The 12,748-nt window shown below is 66.6% G+C and overlaps 2 protein-coding genes across 2 annotated transcripts; both read left to right on the top strand.

The window, feature by feature from the left end:
• Positions 1-6,120: 6,120 nt before the first annotated feature.
• On the top strand, positions 6,121-8,439 carry PRR35 (proline rich 35). The gene is made up of 2 exons (XM_043561137.1): positions 6,121-7,287; positions 7,567-8,439. Exons 1-2 carry the CDS (start codon positions 6,167-6,169, stop codon positions 8,198-8,200), a joined length of 1,755 nt encoding a protein of 584 aa, XP_043417072.1. The 5' UTR covers positions 6,121-6,166; the 3' UTR covers positions 8,201-8,439.
• A 1,535-nt stretch (positions 8,440-9,974) lies between these two features.
• NHLRC4 (NHL repeat containing 4) lies at positions 9,975-12,606 on the top strand. Its single transcript, XM_043561136.1, has 2 exons — positions 9,975-10,079; positions 10,594-12,606. Exon 2 carries the CDS (start codon positions 10,864-10,866, stop codon positions 11,545-11,547), a length of 684 nt encoding a protein of 227 aa, XP_043417071.1. The 5' UTR covers positions 9,975-10,079; positions 10,594-10,863; the 3' UTR covers positions 11,548-12,606.
• Positions 12,607-12,748: the final 142 nt, after the last annotated feature.

Raw genomic sequence — 12,748 nt, 5'->3', positions numbered from 1 at the left:
ACAACCCCGCCGTGAGCCTCCTGTGGCTCCCTAGTGCTTTTCGGGTCAGCAGCCACAGGCTAGCATCCGGGGCTCTCAGGTGTGATGCTGCCCCTTTTGGCCAAGCCCTGGGCCCACCCCTTTTAGCCAGGAGTCCCCGAGTTTCACCTCCAACGGGTGAGAAGGAAGAAGTACCAAGGATGATCCATGTTCTGGGATCAAGGGGCTCCTGCATGGTGCCACCCCTCTCAGGGACTCTGAGCCCCTGCCTGGGGGCTCCAGCTCCTAGATCTGTGTTCCCAGCACAGGCTGGCCCGGCCCCTATACCTGTCCTGGGGAGGGCTGTGTGCCGACACTGAGAGAGTCAGACAGGCCCACCGTGGGCACTGCTCCACTGCCCCCTGCCTGGCCCGGCCCCGCTGTCCGTCCTGACTACTCGCCCCCCGCATGGATGTACCAGCATTAATAGAGGTGACAGGCGGACAGCCGTGGGCCAGCCAGGCAGAGGAGGTTAATGGCCAAGATGAGGCTCTGGCAGGGATCAGATGGAGGGGTTGTGGGTCCCCACGGCACCCTACGCCAGCCCCAGCTGAGGACGAGGCTGCTCCCCAGGCCCCCACTCGTGCCAGAAGCACCCAGAGACCAAGCCTCCTGTCACCCGCTCTGCAAATGAAGGGAACACGACAGGTGTCTCAGAGCTCAGGGCCACATGGATGACCAAGCCCCAAAGCCACAGGGGTCCCTGTCACTGCCTCAGGGGGCAGGAGCTATCTCTGCAGGCCCAAGCTCTTCCCAGCACGCGTGGGGCGGGTCCCAGTGGGAGGTTTATGACCCACCCTCACTCCCCACTCCTGAGTGGAAAGTGTGACAAGCCACGGGCACAAGGTGTGCCGGCGACAAGGGAGCAGACGTACCCCAGCGAGAACACCTTGGGCAGAGGGCACGGGGGTGCGAGGGGCTGGCATCAACGTCCCTGCCTTGCCTGGCCGCAGGTGCTAGGGAAGGTCATATGTGCACCCGATGGGCCGGCTTGACTCACACTCCCACGCAGAGGTATTGGGTTGCAGCCACAGCTGGTCTCTAGGGACCACCCCTCTGCAGACCACTCCCGGAAGCTCAGAAGTTCACAGGAATCATGCCCCTTAGGGCTGGGTTCCTCTGGAGGTGCCCCCACCCCTCCTCTTACTTCAGCTTCTGGAGAAGCCCGTCCATAGCGGTGGCCTCCACGGCTGGTCCCCAGGCATATCTTCCTGGGCCTCCTTGGTCCCCTGGGTGTCACTGGCTGCCTTCTCTGCATGCCGGAACGAGGGCTTCCTGATCCACGTCCTTCCTTCCCCAACCAGCCCATCCCCTGTGCTGGCGGCTGTAGCCTCTCCCAGACCCTCAGAGGGGTCAGCCAGTGAGGTGTGGGGAAGCACAGAACTGTCCCGGGAACAAGTGGCCAAGGCCTGGGACACCCCCCCACCACACTGTCTCTGGGCGATCTGTGCCCCTGGCTCCCTTGGGGCCGTGCCTGTGCCTGTGATGAGGGGCCCAGGCCTGGCTGAGCACATCCAGGGGTCTGAGCACAGAAGGAACAGGCCTCCTGGCCTCCTCTCTCCACAGGGCTGCTGGCGTGACGGCCGCTCAAGCTGTCTCCCGGCCTAGGGCTGCCTGCACGGTCAGCTGGTCAGCTGGGCCAGGCCAGGCAGGCAGAGAGGAGAAGGCTGGCGTGCCGTGCCGCCCAGCCCCCAGCCCTGCCCCTTGGACTCGGTGAGAAGTGGGTCCCCTCAGGTGGTGTCAGGGAAGGTGACACTAGGGCAGAAGGGAGACAGACCGCCGGACCCTATTTCCTACAGATGCCTGTCGTAGTTACCAGAGCCCCAGGAGACCCGCGCCGCCCTCCTGCATAGACAGGGAAACTGAGGTCAGGCTCCCGGGGTTCCGAGTCTGGATCCAGTGCTCTCCTCTGTCTGCCCCACTTGGGGGATAACACTCGGAGGCCCCTAGAGGACACTCCTTCCTTCCCCAAGGTGCTCCTGCCCCCCAGATTTAGCAGGGGATACCCCAGGAAACCTATACCTGCTTCTGTGCCCCCACGGCGCTGGCCTGCAGACCCCATCCTGAACGTGAAACGACACGGTCACACGTGTCCCCCAAACACAGGTGAGACTCCCTGAGAGAGACACAGTCCGGCCCTGCCCCAGCGAGTCTGCATTCACATCTGGTATGGGACCCGCCAGTCAGGTGAATTTCTACGAGGATTTGGCTGAGAAGTGGGACCCCTGACCGTTACGTTTTGGCAGCTTGGGGAGCAACGTGGCCTTTGGCATACTTTGGGAGCTGGGAGGGAAACAGGTCTGGCCGTGAGGACATTGGGGGCAGGGGTCTTAGGGTGGCTCCTGGATACCCAAGTCTTTCCCCCGCCCCCACTCTCACCCCGGGTCCTCCCGGGAGGGATGGCCAGCGAGGACCAGTCCTGCAAACGCAGAGGCAGGCCTGGGCACCCGTCAGTGTCGTGAGGAGTGATGTTTACAGAAAAGGGGAAGCAAGCCCATGGTGGCCGTCCCTTCCTGAGCCCGTAGCCATCAGGGGGCAGGGCAGGGGTTTACAGGGTGCAGACCCGTTCAGCCTCCTGCTCAGAGGAGAGGAAACATCTCTGGAGTCAAGGCTTGGCCAGGGACAGCTGGCGGGGAAGGGAGGGTTGCCGCACTGTCTGCTGCCCGGCTCGGGGCTCCAGCGCTCTCAGGGCTCAGCTCCCTCTCCGGGCTGGTCTGGGCTCCCATCCCATCCCTGGCCGGGCTGCAGCCCTCCCCAGGCTGGCTCCTGGCTCCCCCTGTCCCAGGGCTCAGCCTCCAGGCTTTGGCTCAGGAGGGCGGCTGTCAGGGGCCAAAGCCCTGCCCTGACGGATGAGTGCTGACGGCGCCTCTCCCCGCGCCCTCGGCCGCTGACACCCCGTCACGCCGCTGCGGGGACCCCGGGAGACCTGGCCGCCTCTGCGCACCCCCGCAGCAGCCCGCAGGCGACGGGGGCGGGGACGGTGCCAGGAGCCCCTCATTCGGCCGCACACCTGCGCCCGCACCGCCGGCTCCTCCACGCCGCTCCCCGTCCCTGCCGGTGTCACCGGCCACCGCTCGACCCAGGAGTGGCCGGCGCCGCGGAGCGAGGTGAGTGCGGCCAGCGGGAGACGCGGGCGGGGGCACCTGGGGCGGCCCCGGGGACGCCGCTCCCCGCGCTGGCGCGTCCCCTCCCGCGTGAGCCCGGGTCGGAGGTCGCGGCGCCCCCCGAGCCCGGCGCCGTAGCGCACGCGCGCCAGTCCCGCCGCCAACTTCGGAGGGTGCGAGTCGGCGTCGGGGGGCCGCGCGCGGTCGGCGGCGGAGGCTTCGGGGGGCTCGCTGCTGAGTGAGTGACTGCGGCCGGCGCGGGGGCCTCAGTTTCCCCTGCGGGAGTCGGTGTGACTGCCCAGAGGGCCTGAGCCGGGGGCGCGGGCGGGGCTGGGGCCGGAAGTTTCCGCCGCGTCCTCGGGGGACGCAGCCTTCGCGGGGCGCGCAGGTAGGGCGGGCGCGGGCGGCGGCGAGTCCCGCGAAGTTTGGGGGCCGCGCGGGGCCGGTTGGGCGCCAAGGGCGCGGGGGCGCGGGACGCCGGGAGTGTCCAGGCGCGGGGTGGGGGGGGGGTGGAGGAGGCGGCCCCAGTCCCCATGTCCCTCATTTCCGCGCGGCGGACCCCTGGGCGCAGCAGCCCCATCCCTGCAGGAGGGCGCCCTCCCTCCGGGGAGGGCAAGGAGGAGGGAGTTGGGGTGTCGACCTCAGCCAGGGAGGAGGCTGGCCACCGCCTCCCTACCAAGCCCTGTGGGGTGCTCCCCAAGTCTCGGGTGGGGATGGGTGGACTATATTCCCCCCAGTGGCTGGTGGTGGCTCACGGCGCTGGGTGCCCCTTCTCCCACCCCGGGGTGGGGCCTCCCACTACTCCCCCACCACCAGTTGTCTCCAGCTCAGGGGTCCGGGCCAGCACACTGGGGGTGTGGGCCACCGAGGAGCCCAGAGCACGCACCCAGTCACGGGTTGGGACACGTGTGCAAATGAATGTGCTTTTGGGTGTGTGTGTGCATGCTACTGTCCGCGGGTGTCTTCTGCTCGTGCACAAGCATGTGGGCGGGGGGGGCGGTGCGGCCAGGGCCCCCTCCGGGGTCCCCGTGGGGTCAATAGCTGCCAAGACAGATCCTGGACAAGCCCCCCACCCCCAGGGGACGGATCTGAAGAGGGAGCACGGGCGGAGCCGCACCTCCGGAGTCCAGGGGCCTGGCGGGGAGGTGGGATGGGTGTCGGCACCAGGCGGCACAGCTGTGTGGCTCCCAGGGCTGGGTGATCGATGGCCCCAGCACAGCCGCCTCTGTCTCCCAAGCACATGTGCCCATTTGTCATCTGTGTCTCGGGGAGGGTTCGGAGGACAGGGATGGGCCCACCTCTGCACCCACCACCAAGTCCACGAGGGTCTGCTGCTCCTCGGGGAGCCCAGCTCCCTCCTCCCACCCTCTCACTTCTCTCAGAGCCCCTCCCCTCCAAGATGTGGACGTGCAGACCACCCTGCCTCACCCTCCACACCCTGCTGGTTGCCATGCTGACCCCCCTCTGAAGGGCTCCTTCGGGTGGGCTGCCCTCTCCACCCCTCTGGCTGTCCCCACACCACGGGGTGCCCACCCTCTGTTTGGGGGCGGCGGACGTGACTGCCTGCTGTGTGCAGAGCCTGAAGGCTGGTGAGGAGGATGGCCTGTTCCCAGTGGCTGCCCGGCTGCCCCAGCCCTGCCCCGCTCAACCCACCGGCCGTCCCTGAACCCTGGGGGAAAGGGCGAGTGTATGTGTGTCCACACCTGTCAGAGTGTCTGTGACCGTGGGTGTCCTCAGATGTGTGCGCGTGTGTGTGTGTGTGTGTGTGTGTGTGTGCACAATCGCCTGAGTGTGTCCAAGGGTCTACTCACACCCCGGCTCTGCTGTGAGTGCTTTCATGTGCGCAGCCACTGTGCCCACTCTGAGTGGTGTGTGAGCTCCACAGTGTGTGTGTGTGTGTGTGTGTGTGTGTGTGTGTGTGTGTGTGGCAGTGGGCGAGCTCCCAGGCCCCCTGCATTTTGGCGGCCGACTGACTCTGTTCCCAGTCGGCCCAGCCGTGCAGAGGCTGTGCCTCCGGGCGCCGGGTAAGGGCTCGTCTGCAGCCTGGTAACGCTTGTGTGCACACACCCGAAGCCGGTGTGCACACACTCACCGTGTGCCCCACGCAGGCGCGCACTGGGGCGGTGGATGGCCCAGGTGGTGGCCCAGATGGAGTGTGGAGCGGCTTCCGAGCGAGTGTGTGGGGCGTGGGGAGAGGAGGGTCTTGGCTGAGCTTGGCCGCTGCAGGCTCGGCCGCTGACCTGCCTGAAGCCACCCAGATGGAGCCAGGCTGAGCAGGTGGCTGGGCCGGGGGGCCATGCTGTGACGTCCACGCCCCCCAGCCTGGCCTGGCCCCACGTGAGGCCGACCCCCTCAGAGACCCGCGTTGCGCACCCAGCACCCTGCTGGAGCGGGAACACGCGTACATGCGCTCAGTGGTAGCAAGACTCTCGGAGCCTTCTGCCGGGGTCTCTTACCCAGGCAGCTTCCGTCTCCGGCTTCCCAGCGCGGAAGAGGCCTCCGGAGGGGAGCGAGGAGGGCTGGTGTCCCAGGAACGGGCCTCCTCATGCCTGGCTTCTGGTCACTCACCAGATGCCCAGCGGGTAGACGGGTAGACCGAGACCCAGGCGGGGGCGGACAGAATCATCCCTGAAACGGGCCTGCTGGAGGCTGATGGGCGTGGCGGGGGGTGGCGTGGAGACGAGAGCTGGGCCCACGGATGAGACACAGGATGCTTAGTTAACCTCAAATTTCCCATAAACAGCAGGGGTTCTTAGCGTACGTTCCAAATATCGGCTAGAACATACTTCTGCTACAAAAGCGTTTGCCGTTTACCCGGATTTAACTGGTGTCTTGCGTTTTTATCTGCCGCATCTGGTGCCCCTAGACGTGTGCGTGAAGCAGAACGGGAGGATGAGGGGGGCGGGCCAGGGAGGCAGGGCTGCGGGGCACAGGTGGGCAGAGGGGGGCGCGGAGCCGTCAGGGGCCGGCGCTGACCACAGCCCCCCTCCCCCCGTGCACAGGTGGCCATGGGCCCGGGCCCCGCCCACTAGCAGGCCGCTGTCATGTCCCGAGAGGCAGGCTCGTGCCGCCTGGGCCCCGGGGCGCGGGCGCGGGCCCGCAAGCCCAAGAAGCCGCACTACATCCCGCGGCCCTGGGGCAAGCCCTACAACTACAAGTGCTTCCAGTGCCCCTTCACCTGCCTGGAGAAGTCGCACCTCTACAACCACATGAAGTACAGCCTCTGCAAGGACTCCCTCTCGCTGCTGCTCGACTCCCCGGAATGGGCGTGCCGTCGCCCCCCGGCCGCGCCCCGGCCCCGCGCGCCCACCCCCGACCGCCCCTCGGGCCCCACAGACATGGGCGGCCAGCCCCGAGGAGGAGGAGGAGGAGGAGGAGGAGGAGGAGGAGGAGGAGGAGGAGGAGTGCGGCCCCCTGACGCTCCCCCTGCGCCCGACCCGGCCTCCCCAGTCCTCTCCCTGCGCCGCCACGTCGGGGGCCCTAAGCTGGGGGCGGAGGGGTCCCCTACGGCCCGGGATGCTCCGAAGGGTGTGGGCCTCGGCGGGCTCCTGGCTGAGTCCTGGAAGCCGGGGCCGGGCGGGGCTCCCGGGGCCCTGGCCGTGGTGGACGCGGCTGCAGAGGGCCCTGAGAGCGGGGTTCCCTGCTACCCCCCACCCCCCCCCAGTGAGTTCCCCGAGGCCCAGAGCCTCCACGTGTCCCTGCTGGGTGTCAACTGCCCTCTCGGGCCGGGTCTCTTCTCCTACCTGGGACCCTCCTTGGCCGCTGCGGCCCACATGCCCTTTCTGGCTTCGGCCAGCCCCCTGCTGCCGCCGGCTTCCACTTTCCCTTCCCCACAAGCCCCTGAGCGCCCTGCCCTGGTCCCCCGCCTATACTACCCCCTGCTCCTGGAGCATACCCTGGGGCTGCCAGCAGGCAAGGCTGCCCCTGCCAAGCCCCCAGCAGCCCCAAAGGGGCCCCCTGTGGCTCTGGCCCCGGGGCTGCTGAAAGTGCCGGTGCCTGGGCTGGGCAGGCCCTGGCCCCGAGGAGGAGCCCCTAGGGACTCAGGGCCGGAGGGGGAGCTGGAGCCGGCTGCCCAGAGTGACCCCAAGAGGAGGCTGCCCCTGGGAAGCAGTCTGGAGCCCCTGAGGGCCCCCTGTAGCGTGGTGAAGTTTGGTTCCCAGAGCAGGTAGGTGTCAGGGGCCCCTGGCCATGGGGTTTGGGAGCGGTGGGAGGCGAGCTGGCCAGGATGGCTGGGCCCCCTTCTGAGCTTAGTTACCAGGAATGTGGGCTTCAGGCGACAGAGGGGAAACCAAGGCCACAGAGCCAGCTTCTCTATCCTTCAGGGGTCTCAAGGCCCTCAGCCAGGCTAAAAGGGGTTGGGGGGGGGACCCAGGGGGAGTGTGGGGCAGGGACTGGGCACACTGAGGGGCACAGTGCACCCTCTTGACCGGCTTCTACCCCCTAGCTTGCAGACTGGCCCGTCCGCGATGCTCTGGCCTGAGGACAAGGAGCCCAGCAACCCTGAGCCCCCAGGCCCCATGGCCCTCCTGCCCCAGCAGCCCCTGGACCTAGTGCCAGGTGGCCCCGGGCACGTGGGTGAGGACCTCACCCGGGCCCTGGGTGACTATGCCAGGGTGGAGCAGCGCCTGGGGCAGTTGGCGCCTGCCGGGGGCCTGGCCCCTCGGCCTCTGCGGGAGCAGCTGGGCAAGATTCGCCAGGAGCTGCTCACCATCCACCAGGCCCTGGAGCGGGCTGTTCGGCCGCCAGACGCACCCCTCGACCTCTCTGTGAAACGGGTGCCCACCAAGGGGCTCAAGGGGCCTGTGGGGCCCTGGGGGCAGCGGGAGCTGGGCCCCACGCTCGCCCAGGGGGCCCCCGAGCCACCCAGCATGCTGGGCCCTGCACCAGCTGAGCCTTTCTCTGGCCACACCACCAAGTGCGAGGCTGACTCCAGTGTCCCACCCCCGGGCCTCCCCCTTCAGGCCCCGGAGGACCCTGTCATTCCTGGTAGCAGTTGGGGTGCCCGAGGTGGGCCTGTGGGCTCCTGGCCCCCTGAGGCTGTCCCTAGCATTCAGAGCCCCCCTGGTGCTGAGGTCTGACCACAGCTTCTGTGTTAGCTCTGCTCTTAACAGACAGGCACTCCTCTCCAACCCCGTGTCCGCTGCCTGGCCCCCCACCTGCCCCAGCCCCAGAGGCGTGGCCTAGAGCCTGTCCAGCATGCCTGTGGACTGACCTGCCATGGCTGTCGCCTGTCTATGAGGGCATGAGGGACAGTGGAGGGTCATAGCTACGTACTGATCACAATCGTGGACGTTAAAATAGAAACTATCTTCACACACCCTGTCTGGGCCTCCTTCTTCCCCTGCCTCACCAGCATCACCACTGGGACACTCTCTGACATGGAAATGTCCCCGGCCTCAGCTTCTGAGGTGGCCAGTGTCCTGGGCTATCTTGCTGGGTATTTACCTTCAGGCGCTGACCTGCTTCCTGTAGGCTGGGCCCTCCCTGGGAGAGCCAGAGTCTGGAAAACGAATGGGGCGGGGGGGGGGGGGCTTTCCATCCAAGGCGGGTAAAGCAGGCAGAGGTGGGGAGGCCCATGTGCATGGTCTTGGGGCCAGTCAAGCCTGTGTTTCAGCACGTTGGTAGTGGACAGGAACCCCTGGGCCTGCCTCCAGCCCTCGTGTCTGGCAGGGCAGCCCTAATGTCAGATCCATGCTGGAGGCGGCCCCCTCTGTGGTTACACGGTGCACCCACATTCTGTGGCCCAGGGCTGCTTGCCCAGCGTGGCCTTTGCTGGCCCCCCGCCAACCCCTGCAGCCACGATAGGCATCGGTGGCCTTCACAGTTCACTGCTTCCCTCCCTGCACGGCCACACTTGGCCTTTCCCACAGGCGGGGGCAGGGGGAAGACAGGGAGGGGTGCCCGGGGGGACCCTTGGGCCCCGCTAATCACTTCTCTCCTGGGAGCTGGCCATACCTCCGTGCCCACCCAGGAGTGGCCCCAGGGAGGACGGGTCCTGCCTGTGCCTGGTTCCCCAAGCTGGGCCGGCCGGGCTGGGGCCAGTCGGAGCAGGACCTATGGCTGCCCCATTAATTGTGCAGGGCAGCAGATAGCATCGGCTGCCCACCCCACCTCGGGGCATTAAGAGGCCAAGTCCAGAGCTGGGGTGTGAGTCAGCCAGGTGGGAAGTGCGGCAAGCCACAGACAGGGGCTGACCCCCCACCTTCCAGGGGCTTCCTGGATGGGCTGCAGGGTCTGTGGGCTGAGTTGGGAGTCGTCCGGAGACCTGCCCCTCCTTGGCCCCCTGTTGGCACCCCCGTGTGCCTACTGCACCCAGATTTCTCATCACCCCCCAGGCAGACCTGAACTTAGGAGCATCAGCCCAGTTTCACAGGCGTAGAAGCAGGATCAGAGAGACAGGACCCAGCCCTGCCGGTTTTGGGGGGGCAGGATGAACACCCTGCAGGTTCCCCACCCCTGACTCTGGGGAGAGACGCATTCAGCATGGGACGAGTGCAGCCCTTTCCCCGAAGTCCTAACCCTGCGGTCGTACCCGGGGGACAGCGCTCTAGGCTGCCTCACACGCATGTGCCCTCTGAGCAGCAAACCCACGAATTACATTACGGCGGGTTTGGGAGGGCTGTGCGGGCCTCCCTGAAGGGGGGGGGGGGGTGGCTGGGCTGACCGCGAGTGGCATCCAGACCAGGTGGGGGCAGTGGGAAGAATGTCCCAGAAGCCGGTACAAAGTCCCCGAGGCAGGAATGCGGCAGCACTGGGGCGCCTCTAGGGGTTTAGCAGCTGAGTGGCGGCTCCACAGAGCTTTCTTGGGCCACTGCTCAAACATGTTCTTGGCCAGAGTCCCACCTGCCCCTCCCACCTGCCCATGCCAGCTCATCAAGGCGGCCCCTCCCTCAGACTCCAGTTTCTAACAACAGAGGCTGTTGCTGCCGGAGCAGGGCCCAGGGCGACTAGCCCCAGGTAGGAGACCCCCACCCAGCCTCTCTGGGTGGGAGCAGGCAGAGAGGCCCAGGAAAGGCCCCCTGCCTAATCCTTCAGGGGTCGGAAGTTTCCAGGGGCTTTGTGGGGACAATGGGCAGACCCTTGGGCTGCCTCCAGGAAGAGTCATTTTCCCTGCCTGAGGGAAGGCAGGGTTCCCTGGGCAGATGAGTTTGAGAAACACCCCACCCCCACCCCCACCTCCACCTCAGGACCTCCCAAGGCCCGTGAGCTCATTCGGGCCTTCACAGGCCTGTGTCTCCCAGAATTGTGTCTCAGGGGCCATGTCTGGTGAAACGGGACCCAGACACATGGCTGGCTGCTGGGCTTGCGGACTGTGCCAGCACTCGGGATCTGGTGGAACTGGGTTTGAATCCAGCTCCCCACCCCCATGCCTCAGTTTCCTCGTGTGTAAAACAGGAGAATGCCAGCACGGAAGGGAGCAGGGGAATAGGGGTAGCCGCTGCTTGGCCCACAGTGGGTATTTCTCTTGCAGCCCCACGCGCGGCCCAGCTGCAGGAACTCAGCTCAGAGGGGCCGAACTGTGATCTCTGCCCACCACCTCTCTGTCCTCTGGCCTCCTGGGCCTCCCCGCCCAGCTGCTCCCAAGCTGGACCCACCTAGAGACCCCACTCGCTCCCGGCAGCCCCGGCTGCTGGGGCAGATCCCAGTGCCGGCAGGGGCTGTGGGAGGACCCCGGGGTCTGCACTGCTCCCCGGATGGCCTGCTCTTCCTGACGGCCGGGGCTGCACCCTGCGTCCACGTGATGGACCTCGAGGGACGCTCCATCTGCCACCTGCCCTGCCATCTGCCGGGGACTGGGGCCTTCGTGCCGGAGGACGTTGCTGTGACGGCCGCTGGGCTTGTGGTGGTCAGCGACCTCGTCCGTGGGGCTGTCCACGCACTTCAGCACGCCGCCCGAGCCCCCCTGGGCCGCTGGGTCACGGTGGGCACCCACCTGGCCCCCCGGGGACTGGCTGTGGATGCCGCTGGCCGCCTTCTGGTGACAGACTATGTGCTTGGGGCTGTCCACAGCTTCACACTGGGCCCTGCCTTGCAGCCACTGGCCCCAGCCTCCATGCTGGGTCTGGAGGGCCCGTGCTGGGTGGGCCCAGGGCCTGACGGGGGCCTCGCCGTGAGCGAAGAGTTTGGGGATGTGTGGCTGTTCGGCAGTGCCTGCCAGCCCTTGGGCTCCCTGGGGGTTCGGAAAGGGCATGCTTTTGGGAACCCAGCAGGCGTGTGCACCGATGTGGAGGGCAGTGTCATTGTGGCAGATGAGCAAGGGCGCCGCGTGACCCTCTTTCCTCGGGCCAGGGAGCCCGTCTGCCTGGTGTCTGAGGGGCTGGGGAGGCCCCTGGGTGTGGCCTGTGCCCCTCAGGGCCAGCTCGTGGTGGCAGACGCAGGGGACAGCTACATCAAGGTGTACCAGTACCACTCGGAGCCAGCCTGACCCGTGGACTCAGATGGGGGCAGCACCTCGCTGCATGTGGGCCCAGCCCCCAGGGCCCTGGACCACTACGGGAGGGACATTCAGGGTTGGTGGGGTCCTCCAGGGCTGCCGGCCGTGCCTTTCTGACCTGATATATTGGCTGACAGTTGCTAAGCACCTGTTGTGCCAGGCTCTGGGCTGGCCCCGTCCTCCTCTTGGAGAGGATTCAGACTTGCCACAAACCAACCACCTCTCAGCCTCCCCTACCAGGTGCACAGCCTCCAAGTTTGGGTCCTCTCCACACCCCAGTTTAGTGGGCCCCCCAACTCACTGCCCCCATGGCCACTCAGGCCCTGGTCCTGCAGGCTCAGGGCCCTAGAGGCCTGAGCTTTGAGGCCAGCAGCTGAAGCCTGGAGATGATTGGTGTGTCGGGCTGGGCGCCCCAGGGTCCTAATCAGACAGAAGCAGGCAGGGAGGGTTCTGCTGGGCTGGGGTGGGCTGGGCCGGCAGGGGTGTGGCCTCTCACTGTCCCCCGTCCTCAGAGGCACCCCAGACGCCAAGCCTCTCGCAGCTTCTCTGGGCCTAACTGAGGTAAGGGAAAGCAGAGGAAGGACCACCCCTGAGGCGCCTAGGGGTGGCACGTGGCTGGGCTGGGAGCCTCCATACCTCTGGTCTCCTGCTCCCATGTAAGACTATGTCTTGGGCTGAACCTTCACTTTCTCCTCTGCAAGCTCTCCAAACTCATGGGTGGGGTGTGCTGGGAAGGTTCCAGACTGTGGTCAAGCCAGGAGAGCCTTCCTATGAGGAGAGACTCCTGTTACTTGAGCACAATGAGCAAATGAGGCCCCAAAGGGATGGGAGACGAGGGCTTCCTCTGAATCTGGGGCCCGGCCAGGCTCCCAGTTCCAGCGAGGGGACTCATCGGGAGGGGACAGTGCCTGGTCCAGTCTGTCACCGGGACGATGCCTCTGACAAGGTCCCTTTTCGTATGTACCAGCCCCTGTGAGTGGCAGGGTTATGTGGTCAATGTAAGGAAGCGTGTGCATTAAGTGCTCAGTAAATGTAATTTGTTGCTGCTGGTGTTGGTGGTATTGTTCCCTGGGGCAGGAGGGGCCAGGGACACCTCTGACAAGCAAACCAGATGGCCGCAGCCTTCCTAGCCCACTTAGCCCTGGGGGAACATGGGGGCGCCCCTTTGCAGAGACCCCTTTGGAGGGGCCAG

Source organism: Prionailurus bengalensis, chromosome E3 (assembly GCF_016509475.1).
Source record: "Prionailurus bengalensis isolate Pbe53 chromosome E3, Fcat_Pben_1.1_paternal_pri, whole genome shotgun sequence".
NCBI classification, from domain to species: domain Eukaryota; kingdom Metazoa; phylum Chordata; class Mammalia; order Carnivora; family Felidae; genus Prionailurus; species Prionailurus bengalensis.
This window is presented reverse-complemented; position numbering and strand designations above follow the sequence as displayed.

What these genes read in the sequence shown, in the direction of transcription:
- PRR35 (XM_043561137.1), top strand. Translation starts at nt 6,167, where the DNA reads ATGTCCCGAGAGGCAGGCTCGTGCCGCCTGGGCCCCGGGGCGCGGGCG. An exon ending in AAGTTTGGTTCCCAGAGCAG is followed by an intron (nt 7,288 to 7,566) that starts GTAGGTGTCAGG and finishes TCTACCCCCTAG; the next exon opens with CTTGCAGACTGGCCCGTCCG.
- NHLRC4 (XM_043561136.1), top strand. Translation starts at nt 10,864, where the DNA reads ATGGACCTCGAGGGACGCTCCATCTGCCACCTGCCCTGCCATCTGCCG.